The sequence below is a fragment of the Ambystoma mexicanum genome, chromosome 11 (assembly GCF_040938575.1).
Source record: "Ambystoma mexicanum isolate Mex_15411 chromosome 11, UKY_AmexF1_1, whole genome shotgun sequence".
Lineage (NCBI taxonomy): Eukaryota > Metazoa > Chordata > Amphibia > Caudata > Ambystomatidae > Ambystoma > Ambystoma mexicanum.
In genome coordinates, this window is record NC_090934.1 from 595,260,534 (window position 1) to 595,273,841 (window position 13,308).

The 13,308-nt window shown below is 45.8% G+C and overlaps 1 protein-coding gene across 1 annotated transcript in view; it reads left to right on the forward strand.

Annotated features, from left to right (window-relative positions):
* Window positions 1-13,308, forward strand: part of DHCR7 (7-dehydrocholesterol reductase) — a 256,158-nt gene that overhangs the window by 150,073 nt on the left and 92,777 nt on the right. The window contains exon 5 of the mRNA XM_069623455.1: window positions 6,713-6,926. Coding sequence (XP_069479556.1) covers window positions 6,713-6,926 — 214 coding nt within the window. The remainder of the gene's footprint in view (window positions 1-6,712; window positions 6,927-13,308) is intronic.

The following is a 13,308-nucleotide window of genomic DNA, read 5'->3' on the forward strand; positions in this document are numbered from 1 at the left end:
TACCCTTGACGACTTAATCGAAGACGTCGATGTCAAAGTCGATTCTATCGATGACCTCGAAGGCAATCACAAATCCATCGAGGCCAATGAAGTCCACGATTACTAGTATTTCTCCACTTGTAGTGACTGCTATTGCCCCTTCTTCATTGGAAAGGAGCTACATACCTCTGCCCTGCTCTAATTACTTTAAAACCCTATCCTCAATTTATGAGGAAGGAGAGGATTCTGATGCAGAAAGACCCTCCCTTACCTGAAGAATTGGTCTCAGAAGAGAAGATCAAAAAACCTACAAAAGTCCTTACAGGAAGCAAGCGGGATTGATACTTCCCCAGAGATTGATTTCAATAAGCCTGAACCAGGGGATCATGCAGACAGTAATTACAGGACACTTATGAACAGGGTGATGGAATATATGGAGTGGTCTAGTCCCACACCTGTATACAAACAAGATTACCTCAGAGACATACTTGATAAGGGACCACAAGAAGATCCTATCGTCCCCGTTCGCCAGGCCTTACAAAAGAAGGTAGCTACAAACTGGGAAATGCTGGAGGTGATCCCTGCAGTCAGCAAAAGACTTGCAGTAAAATATAAGGCATCAGCTGCAGATCCCCTATATTTGTCAAAACACCCGACCCCAGAAAGCTTAGTTGTTCAAGCTGCAACTTCATCAGGTAAACAGACTGCATACCCTACAATCCCGCAGGATCGTTATGATAAAAAGTTTGATGCCCTGGCCAAGAAAGTTTTCTCGGCATGCAGCATTGCCCTAAAGTCTGCTAATGCCACATGCACGCTGGCAAGATTTAGCCACACTCTTTGGGAGTGTGCCTCAATGGCGGCTGACCGTCTCCCTGAAGAGCAGGATAGAGACGGTTTCTTGAACTTTATCAAGGATTGAAGGGATGCTATGTGTGAGTCCCTCCAGACCAGTCTCGACTCTGTTGACAGCATCAGCAGAGCCATGGCGACTAGTACAACATTCCGCAGATTTGCGTGGTTGCGGAAGTCTGGATTTGCTCCTGATGTACAGTCCAGACTTTAAATATGCCCTTTGATGGCACTCATCTAGTAAGAAAGCTGATGACAGTTTGGAGAAGTTGCAAACTTCCAAGGCGGCGCCCAAATCCCTTGGAGCTGCGATAAGACGAACTCCGAACCGTCCCACAGGACGATTTATCCATGGTCGACGTGCAAAGGTACTAAAGCTGCAGCAGCAGGGGCTACCTTACCCTCAGCCTCTGCATCAGCCGCCTCAAAACCTCTCTGAGGCCTTATATCACAAAACAGCAGTAGGAGGCAGGTTAACTCAACATCTGACAGGCAGACTATTACTTCAGACGCTTTGGCATTGTAGACAATTGCCCATGGTTACTGCCTGCCTTTTCTGCGCACACCTCAGTCATCCACGGGGGAAAAACTCTCTGAAGTTTCCAGACCTGCTCCTTATGCAGGAGATTTTAGACCTGCTAGGGAAAGATGCCATAGAACCCGTACCTGCGGCGGAGAGGAACAAGGGTTGGTGCTCCTCTTATTTTATAATTCCGAAAAGCACGGAGGAATGAGACCCATCTTGGACTTACGAGAATTGAACAAATTCCTCAGGAAGGACAAGTTCAAGATGGTTACCCTTTCTCAGATCCTTCAGGCCCTCCAGCTTCAGGATTGGTTGGTATTTCTGGACCTTCAGGATGCTTACTTTCGTGTGCCTATCCATCAAAAGCACAGAAAGAACCTGAGGTTCGCCATTGGAAATTCTCACTATGAGTTTCGGGTTCTGCCATTTGGGCTAACCTCCATCCCGAGGGTTTTCACCAAGCGAATGGCGGTTGTGGCAGCGAGTATAAGGAGAGGGGGGATTCATGTCTACCCCTACCTGGACGATTGGTTGATCAGGGCTAGTTCCCTAGGACAAACCCTGGAACATCTAAACCATACCTGCCACTCCCTCCACAGGCTGGGCTTCTCCCTCAACTTCAAGAAGTCCCTACATGATACCATCAAAAAGACTCCAATGTATTGGAGCAGTCCTGGATGCATCCCTGGGAAAAGCCTTGCCCCCAGAGGTGAGGGCTCAAGACATTCTACAGATGGTGACAAAATTCCAGAATGCCCAACATCTCCCAGCCTTCAACTTTCTGAGGTTGCTCGGCCTGATGGCATCCTGCATTTTTCTGGTGCCACAGGCTCGCCTGAGAATGAGATCTCTTCAATGGACTCTCAGGACCCAGTGGTCACAGTTCTCAGGAAGGATGTTGGGCCTGTCGGGAAAACATCTTGAAAGGAGAACCTTTTTGGCAACCATGGCCGGAGATAACAGTAGTGACGGACGCCTCATTCACGGAGTGGGGAGCCCACGCCAACAATTTGACCATCATTGGTCGTTGGTCTCCATCGGAGTCCAAACTACATAGCAACCCTTTAGAGCTGAGGGCAATCAGACTAGCGCTGAAGGCCTTTCTGCCCCCTCTATGGGGAAAGAATGTCAAGAATGTCCTGATAATGAAGAACAACACAGTGGCCATGTACTACCTCAACAAAAGAGGGTGTATGGGCCACTACCAGTGTGCAGAGAGGCAATGCAGCTCTGGTTCTGGGCAATACAAGAAGGAGTCACTCTGTCGGCAGTTCACCTAGCCGGAGAGAAGAACACTGCGGCGGACACTCAGAGCAGGCAGAGCACAGTTTCCCATGAGTGGGAACTAGCTCAGGAAGTCCTTCTAGAGATATTCGCCCTTTGGGTAACCCCTCAAGTAGACCTGTTCGTGACCAGTGTCAACAGGAAATGCGAGCTATTCTGCTCAATGGAATTTCCCCATGCAGGAGCTCTAGGGGATGCGTTTGTGTTGGACTGGGAATTTCCACTCCTATGCGTTTCCTCCAGTCCCCGTCATTCCTCATGCAATAAGGAGGTTGAGGAGGTTCAGGAAATCCATGATCCTAATTGCCCCGGATTGGGCCAGGAGAACGTGGTACTCAAACCTTCTAGACATGCCCATCTGTCCTCCGATTGGTCTTCCACAAAGAGAGGATCTACTCTCTCAAGAGGAGGGTCAGGTTCTCCTTCCAGATATCGGGACTCTCCTCTCAGCCTTCACGCATGGTTTCTGAAAGGCTGAGATACAAAGATTGGGACCTCCCGGACAACGTAATGGAGGTATTGCTTTCGGCCAGAAGGCCAGCAACCAAATCCTTATACTGCTGCGATTGGAACAAGTTCTATAGCTGGTGTAGGGACAAGAATGTTGACCCTTTTTCATATAACGCACCAATGGTGTTATCTTTCATTTTGCACTTGGCAAATCAGCGCTGTCCATCTTCAAGAGCACAGCCGAAGAACCTCATATTTTAAAAATGCCCTTGGTAATTCAATTTTTGAAGGAGTTGACTAATGTTTACCCCCCAACTCCTTTTCAAGTTCCCCTGTGGGACTTAAATTTAGTCTTAACATTTCTAATGACTCCTTTTGAACCCCTTCATTCATGCTCGTTGAGATTTCTTACCCTTAAAACTGTCTTTTTGGTGGCAATAACTTCTGCCGAAAGGTGAGTGAGTTACAGGCCTTATCCTGCAAACCTCCCAACACTGTCTTTCATAAGGTTAAAGTAGTCCTACAAGTGAAGCCTAATTTCCTCCCAAAGGTTGTTTCGGAATTTCATATCATCCAAAAAATAACCTTTCCTTCCTTCTACCCTCCTCCTCCTCCGGGGAAAGAGGAAGAAAGGTTGCACAGACTTGACCCAAAGCGTGCTTGGAGTTTCTATATTAGCAAACTAGCAAAGCTAAGACAGGGATACACGGGTCATGAGCTGGGATTAGCCATCACCAAGAAAACCATTTCTAGATGGATCATTTGAACTATTATGGAATATTACTAATTGGCAGGTAAAGACCCTCCAGAGCATCTGAGGGCTCATTCAACCCGGGATATCGCAGCTTTGTCTGCTCTTCAAAGGGGAGTTCCTGTAAAAGACATTTGCGCAGCTGCCACATGGTCGTCTGCACACACCTTTACAAGGATCTATAGCTTGGATTCCTCCACTAGCTAAAACTAAATTCGGGAAGGAGGTATTGCATTCTGTGCGTACTTAAAGAATAACATTTTACTCCCTCCTCCTATATACAATTACTGCTTTGGGACTCTATCAAAGATAAGGAATACATGGGAAGACACAATCCATTCGAAAAACAAGTTACTTACCCATGGTAACATTCTTTTGACTGAATGTTCCTCCCACGTATTCCTTATCGCCCCTCCCATCCTTCCCCCACAGTAAAACTTCCCTTGTAATTGCTGTCTGCGCTCTCTCAAGGGTAGTAACCTTCTCATCCTGGACAATGTCTAACACTTCAAAACGGAACTGAGCAACGGACGCCGCGCGACTACTTATACCAGTGATGACGTTGTTGTCCAGATGGAGGCCTCCGAGGGACATCGACTCGACAGGCACCGACACACAGCGCCATCTACTGAAAAAAAATGTCCAAAGCAGCAAGCTGGATATGGGAATATCAAAGATAAGGAATACGTTGGAGGAACATCCAGTTGAAAGAACGTTACCATGGGTAAGTAACGTTTTCTTCTGTCCCATTAGTTTTAAATTATTAATACATCAAGTTTATTAATATAGAAATTTAAACACATGAAACATTCTTTGCTGATGGAAACATTCATTAAGTTAATATAAATGTATCATACTAATAGTTTAGAACTTATATAGCGCTACAAACCCTCAGATATCTGAGCAGTGCTTATTATTACCCACGGTGTGTGGTACTCATTTATCGACCTCGGAAGGGTGAAAGGCTGTGTTTGGCACTGCCGGGATTCGAACCTACGTCAGCAGGCTTTGCACAGATGTCAAAGCGAGCGCTCTACTCGCTGTGCTATCGGACTGGCTTGTGTCACTAAAAGATGATTAAAACACAATCTAAAATAATAGATTTGGAAATATTCAACACCTATTCAAACATGTACTGAATAGACCAACAAAACAGCGTACAGCACATAAACCACCGTTCAAGTGGTAAGCAGACTTAATTAAACAAAAATTCAACACATATGTACTACAACAGAACAAACAAATCAAACATTAAACATAGTAAAACAACACTTATGTAATTTCAAAATCAAATATTGCACATAAAACAGTAAGAAGCCTGATACTAATGATTGAGATCAATATCATCCCGACATGTTTCTTTCCCGTAACAAAAGGTGTTCCAAAGTGTTGGGAAATTCTTCAGGGTAGTAATTACTTTCTGTTTCTCTGGTAATACTTCACTGCATGGCAATTGAAATTCAATTCCTATTTCTTTTGGTCACTCAATAATTGCATTAGTGGTCAATCAGGGGTGTCGGAAGAATGTGTATTTCTTCTCAACATGGTTATTTTATGGATTCCGTATAATGATTATGTTCAAAGTAGTCAAAAAATCAATGATTCCATCATTCATGTGGTTCAGGATGGTGTCCAGTTAAAGTACCGAATACAAAAGGATCGAATGCCAAAGGGTCCACTCAATTTGACCTAAAACAAAAAGGTCACATTTATTTTTTTTAAAAATTTTTTTTTTGGGTTTCCGTTTCGGAAAAAGTGTTTTTTACCACAAAAAAGGGTGTTTGGGGGGGACCCCCAAAAAAACATAAATAAAAATTCGACCCTTTTGGTTTTCGGTCCTTTTGATTCGACACTTTGGTCATTCCATCCTATGCATTCGAAACTTTGACCTAGAACTTTTCAGGATAGATCAAAGGGGACGGAAAACTGCATAGATCAAATCAATCCCCGTATTTTTAAATGTGCACGTCCTGAACTAAATGACTCGTCCACATAGCATGTTTAATGACGTGGAGAAAGATTACATCGCTTGCATGCTGAGCGGAAATTGCTGGCTGGTGTCGTGGGCTCCGTTGTGCTCCACATTTTGTAGCCTGTGGAAACGCCAATGAAGTGGCCCTGTGCTCTGGCCTGGTTGTCCTGCATCTGTACTTCCAGGCGCAGCTTGAGCAGCTGCCTGTCCCAGCTCCGAGTGGCTAGTGGCAGCATGGTGTTGGAGTCAGTGTTTGGGGTGGAGTGTACCTTATGGAGTCCTCTGGGGGTGGATTGGGCTCATTTGTGGCTTCATTTCAGGCACCTGTGTTCATTTACCTTCAGCTGTAAACTGGAGGTAACTGTGCTGCGTTTTCGGCGGAATAGTGCCGTAAATGGACTTGTGATGCGGCTGTGTTTGCACCTCGTTTTTTCCGTAATCGTGTAGGCTGGTTTTACAGTCGGTAGTATTTGCAAAGGCTCATGATCCAGCGGAGCGGTATTGGTGGCGCTAATTCCATTACCACCACTTTTAAGGCTTACCGCCAGACTTGTGATGAGGCCCATGGTCTGTTGTTTGTATGTATAGAACTGAGTTAGCGAGTGACTTTTTATGGCTGGCTAGCAGCTAGAAACTTGCATTTTTGTCCTCTGCTTCTTCCATTCAGCATGTGAACCATGGCAATTTAGTCCGATTGTCATTTCCTGACTGTAAGTACTAGATTCCGTTTATTGTGTTTGTTGGGCACCTATCTTGAGTATCCTTATTGAAAGAGTTATGGACTTCAAAACAGCAATTGATATGATATGTATTTTGATTACTGCAATATCTACTGATAAAATGCACTTAGTCAAAGTTTTGAGCAGTGATTAACACCGAATTATTTTTCCCTTTTCAGGCACAGTAAATAAATATGAAATCAATGGACTCCAAGCTTGGATTATTACCCATATTCTGTGGTTTGCTAATGCTTATCACTTCCACTGGTTTTCTCCAACTATAATTTTTGACAACTGGGTGCCTCTTCTGTGGTGTGCTAATATTCTGGGTTACACAATTTCTATTTTTGCAATGATAAAAGCCAACTATTTCCCTACTAATTCTGACGACTGGTAAGTTTCTCACTTTACTGTAATATACTTTACTACTGTAATCAACGTATTTCACTAATGTTAGCTAAAATGCCCGTTGTGTCTATATTAGCTTCTATTTCACATGTGTACCTTTTGAGGAAAAACATATAACCAAATGCTTTTGATTTCTCTGAGTCTTCAGTGATTGCCATGCGCCCATGCTGCTCCAGTGGCAACCACCATGACATACATGGCAGCCATCACTGCCCTTTAATTCCAATGGTTGCCACCTACTTTTCCCTGACACTGGAAAAGCATGCACAATCTGCTGAAGTCATGCCTGTATGCAGGGATCGGAAAACTGATCGCCACATACCACCATGAGTAGCTCCCAGAAAGTACAATAACTCTCAGCTACCCTCATCAGAATGGGGCGGATGTGGTAAAAGATCATGGAAATCCGTTTTTGCAGCTTTTGACTGCATCTGCTTCATTCAAAATAAGGGTGTATTTTGTTAGTGGGTCATTGTTGCCAATTGCGGCCCGCTGTTAACAATAATAACTTTTTTATATACCTTTGCTACTTTAGTTTTGACATTTAGTAGTGCCGTGAATACAAAGTTTTGTTGTTATCCAACTGAATAATGTTGTTAAATAATGATGCTCAATGTATCAACCTTGGCAAGATGATGGCCTCAGGCTTTCTTCCTGAGATTCAAACTTGTGACCTGAGGTCACAAACATCAGAAGTGAGTGGTAAACCTACCGAGCCTCCTTACTCATGGCTTGCCTACACCTTAAGGCCCACTGTTACTGCAGGACATACCTGTTAGCCATGCAAAGAACTCTTGGATCAGAAGCTACCAGAAATCCTTTATGCAATTGGAACTTTATGCTGAGGTTCTCCTAATGTCTTGGACTCCGACTCCCATCATCCCTTACCTGATGGGAATTGTAATACAAAACATCTGATGAGTCAAAGGTTGCAGAACCCAGAACTATAATCACACCTAGTAACGTTTGTTTCCTATTCAACATCACTGCAGTATTAACAATGCTAAAGTATTAAATACATCTGTGGTATATTAATTCAGTTGAAAAAGAAAGAAATTGGACACAGCCAAGCCCAAAGTGAGAAATAATAATAATATTTTGTTATTCTCACTTTAAAGGCGCACTAAAGTAAAGTGGCAATGGCACACAAGCAACCATCCCATGAGGGAGCCATTGACCACTCTGTTTCCTCAATGTTCTGAACAAAATCAGAGGATGTTTATATTTGTATATTTGTAAAAAATGTTATAGTCGGACAGATCTATTTTGAAGAAAGTTGTTTTATATATATTACAAGTAAGCGAGAACACAGCACTAAGGAAGAGGTCCTTGTTGCTCCCTCATATTAATTCAGTTGCACATTTACCAAACATCAATAACGTATTCTGTTAGGTGAAATATATGCAACTAGATTAGAGCATCAGATCACTTTTAGATTATGTACAAAACATACATTCAAGCATAAAAGAAAAAAGAAGGCTGACTCATCTCATTTGCTACTTTACTTGTACATGTATGCCTTTGATCCATTTAAGAGAGCAACAAAACACTGTACAAGAATAAACAACACAGTAAAACACACAGATAAATTCCACATCAATAGGCAAAGCTATGCAGAAAATAACTGTTCTCTTGTGCAGCTTTCCCGGAATAGTGGCAATGTCGATCTGCATCTTAGAGAAGCGAGCACAGCTTCCCATAGCTCCCATAGCTCAGTGTTGCATGGGCAAACCGCATGTAGAGGGCCAGGTGAGCATGGGCACATCACTATCAATAACTCACACTGAGACGCTTAGTGGTGTGGCTGGTACTGCTGCACGCATGCCTGTTTGGCATCATTTATTATTTGTGCGCACAGACAACAACGTTCGTCACTGCCAATGTGCTTCATGTGACATGTCACAAGATATGTCATCATAACATCCCTCCTTTATCATGAGCAAACAAAACCATAAATAACATTTGGCATAATATATCAATCGTTCCCTCAGCTAAGATCACTCCTGTATTCACATCATATGAATCCATTTGGTACATGACATAATCCTTCAATCTTTTAGGTGCTGTAGGAGGAGTTCTTTTGGGTACCAAGATGCAGTCATGGCTTCAGGCCCCAAATGACCGGCCTCTCCTGTGTCAATTTCCACCAAGTTAGAGCCTAATGCCTCAGGTGCCTTCCTCACCCAGCAAGTCTCTGCCATTCAGCCAATGGTCCACAACTTTTTCATTCTCTGGAGTCAGGTCCAGCAACTCAGTAGAAGTTTCTGTAAAATCTGCTGCAACCAGTCTTTTGAAAAAAACAAAAAGTGATAGTTTGAGAGTTTTTATCGGTAGTGATCATGCTTCCCTTAACCTCAGTTATGTCCACAGAATTGTGGTTCAAATGATGAATTCAGCGTCCCAGTGTCTCTTCTATTTTTTGACCAGCACCGTGTCACCCTCATGCATCTCATGAGACACCATCCTCAAACTGAGATTTTCTTCTGCATTTGCCCTCTGTCTTTTGTCTTGCCCCATGTCATTCTCGATCGTGGGACATGTTCTGGTCAGATGAAAGTGGATCAGACCTCTCAAACATCGCCCCATGAGTACTTCTGCAGGTGACACACCTTTGGAAGTGGGTGGCGGGGATTGATACACCCTGAGAAGCTGATATAAAGATCTCTGAATATCATCACCTAATCCTTGAGCAATCCTAAAGGCTTCGTTTAAGGTGCACATAAAACGTGTGTCGAATGTTTATCTTACATCATCAATTGTCGGGTTAAGCGTCTCTTACTTTATGGCCTTATTTGGTAAGTGCATTTCAATGCATATGTGCACAGCCCCCAATTGCTTGGGTTTGGTCGCTGTTACGATGGGAGATGCCCAAAGAGTGGGACCAATGATCTTTTCTATGATGTCTTTCATCAATTTTGATAGCTGCTGTGCCACATTTTTTGGGATGTGAAATGGGACTCACCGATATTTCAAAGCAACTGGCTGTACTGGGTCAACAATATGTACTCTTATGGATGCTTCTTTAATACTTCCTACTTCTTGGCAGCAGTTCATATAATTCTAGTAGAATGGCCACATCTTCTACATACAGCCCAAATGCAAAATGTAGTACTTAGAGGGCCTCTGCCACCCGCATCCCAATAGTGCGTATTCTCGTATCTTTGTGATGTAGAATCTGCCACTGATCATCTGCTGCCCATGCTTGACTTCGGCTCTGAAGACCGTTCTACGGCAATGGTCTTGGAGCTGCCAAAAGTGTATATTTTTACATTTGTTGATGCCAGTGTCTTCATTTTGCGTAGCTGTTCAAAAATGGTTTAGAGCTATTGCATTTTTCTGATCCTCCAGTATCTATTAATAAGTGTTTCTGTAACCTGAATGCTTATGTTGTGTTAGGGAGAATTTTCCGAAATGTGCTAATTCTCTTCTACCTTAGAGACCGGCAGCTCTTTTGCTGGACTTTAGGACTTTAATCCTGAAGAGAGTGAGACATTTTTCCCACTCTCTCATGTATTATTGTTTGATATGAACACTGTGTTTCTTTTGGTTTTGGCGTCTGACAAACTCCACAGGCATCCATCATCTTTTTACATTTTGACACACAGCACCCTCAGTGCAGTGTCACAGAGAAATCCTTTGGATTTCTGCTAAGGTTTAAATACCTTCTCTTGGATAACTACTGTTTCCAAGAGTAGTAAAGTGAAATTGACTTTACTTACATTTTCCTCTTTATAGACCCAGCACACACTGGGCCTCATCACGAGTTGGGCTGTAGCCCTTAAATGCGGGAATAACAGTATTACCGCCGCATTTAAGGTCTGGCCCTATCACGAGTTGGGCGCTAAATCAGCTGTTTTACCTTCAGCTTTTTTCTGGATGTGAAAATCCCTGTTTTTGGCGGTATTACAGCCGGATGTATTAGCCCGCAGTATTAGCACCGAAAACTCCCCATTGGATCCAATGGACCCAATCGGGAATGGGGATTTACGTTAAGGCCCAACCCGTGATCCGGTGGTAATACCACTGGGCCGGTCGGTGCTTGGGCTATTACAGTTGGCGGTATTACAGCCAGGTATACAGCCCAACTCGTGATGAGGCCCACTATCTTACAATGGGGTGCTGGAGGGGTTACTAACATAATCTAACTTCTCGTGGAACATTTTTATGTGACCCTTTCTACAATTAATGGCTGGTGGCAGTGGTTTATTTTTCCTACCATTGTGTGTTTTTACTGAGGGCTGCGTTCGCAGCTGCAGTATAGCACCCATGGGTGCCCATTTTGTAAAAATTGCCCCGGTCTTCTTTTTTCACCATTTCTTGTTGGAAAGGTCCTTCTTGAGATTTACTCTGTGCGCCAAACCAGGTTTGGTCCCTTTGTTCGTTTTGTCTTCTCCAGCATGGGGTCTGGCATGGATTCACATGCTCATGAATATTCCCCGTCGTCAGGCTGGGAATCCTCGGTAAAGAAAAAAACCAGTATCAGTTTCGTTTCTGATCTGTCTTTCGTAGTAATAACTAATCACTGGTCTCTGCGTCATACTGACCACAGCCAATGACTGCCCTCTACCTAAGCACCGCCTCTGGCAGCCATCTTCAGATTTGTACCGCACGTTCATGTGTTGGGATCCTCGTGCTATTGCTCTCGAGCGTTAGTGCTAATTTTTCACGTTTTTTCTCAAAAACTTCGTTTTTTTCGGTCAAAAGAGCCTCAAGCTCCACCGACTCTCCATCCGATCAACGGGGACCCGTGTCGGATTCGTCTGCGCCCCTCAAGGGTGAAGATTTCGTCGAGCTACGCTTTTGGAGGACTCCAGAAGTTTCTCAGGCCCGGACATGGCCCAGGAGAAGGGAAGCTCGACGCCCGGAAAGCTGTTCAGGATCTGCCCTGGATGCCAGCTCCAGAACGTCTTTAAAGAGGACGAACACTCCTTTTGTCTCTACTGCTTACATGAGGACAAGACGCACGTGGAGAAGGACTGTGCGTTTTGCGGCAACATGTCGGAGCGGACCATGAAGGACCGCCATCAACGTCTCGCCAACTGGCTGGAAGGGAAGAGCCCGTCAGGCGAGAAGAAGAGGAAGAAATCCGAGCGGTCTTCTAAGACCTTTGAGGACGCCCCGGCGACGGGGGTCCAACACAAGGCCAAGCACCGTGAGTCCGCTGGCACCGGGAGAGCCGAACGGTCGGGCTCTACGGGCGCCAGGCAGGGCGCACCCTCCCCGGCACCTTCAGCCACGAGCCAACGCTCTGGGTCGGGTAAGAGGTAGGGCGAGCACCCGGCGAAGCTCCTGGAGAGGCCCCGGTCGAGCTCAAAGGCCCCATCGGAGGGGGAGCGAGGCAGTGTCCCCCCCCTCAAGGATAAGGCGGTGAGCGCACCTAAGGTGGTGAAGGCCTTAATCCATCCGGCCAAGCCCTCTATTGATACTGTCGCGGCGGCCCTGGCTCAGCCTGTGGAGGCTACACCAGTGGTGGCGACCTCGGGGCTCAGAGTCTCCCTGCCACCTCGGAGGGAATCCTCTTTTGTGCCCATCGATAGGACCCCCGTGAAACCCCCTGCGGGGAAGAAAAAGGGGGGGCAGGGCGTCGTCGTAGATTCGGCCTCAACCTCAGAGGAAGAGCTGATTGAGGTCTTAAGCCACGGCCTTGGCGTGGAAGAAGACCGGCCCGTCGGGATGGATCCCGACGCAGGCGACGACGACATTGTCGAGGGTGCCGACGGGGCCCCTGATCGCCCGTCGGATTCCCCTCTGCCAGTGCCGCAAGACAACTCGGCTGCCATTTTGTTGGCTATACAGTCCTTATGTTCTGAGATAAGAACGAGACTACCGTTGCCGACGGAGGAACCTCTCCCGTCGGGGGATCCTGAACCGGGACCTTCAGGTGCTCCCCTGCCCAAGAAAAGAAGGATTCACCCTCCACCTCCTTTTCAGCCGTCGCGCCCCGTCCAGCCCTCCTCCCCGTCCACCCGAGGGGATGATACGGGGACTGACACGGCAGCGACGGGTACGGACGACGAGGATCTACCGTCGTCACCTCCCACCAGGGCTTCTCCGCCCGATGAGATTGGATCGTTCCACTCCATGATCGCCAGGGCATCCGAGCTTTTCCAACTCTGCCCTGAGGAGAAGAAAAAGGAAGGATTCCTTTATCAACGGCGCGAGGCCAAGAGGAAGACGGTCCTCGCGGTGCCTCTACTGGACGACATTTGGGATGAGGGCCTCGCCCTCCTTAAGAACCCTTCCACGACGCCAGCTAGAAGAGACCGGTACGAGAAGAAGTACCGGGTCCCGGACGCGACCCCCCTGTGCCTCTGGGCGCAGCCTACCCCGGACTCCGTCGTCTCCGCGGCGGCCAGGAAGAAAGCGG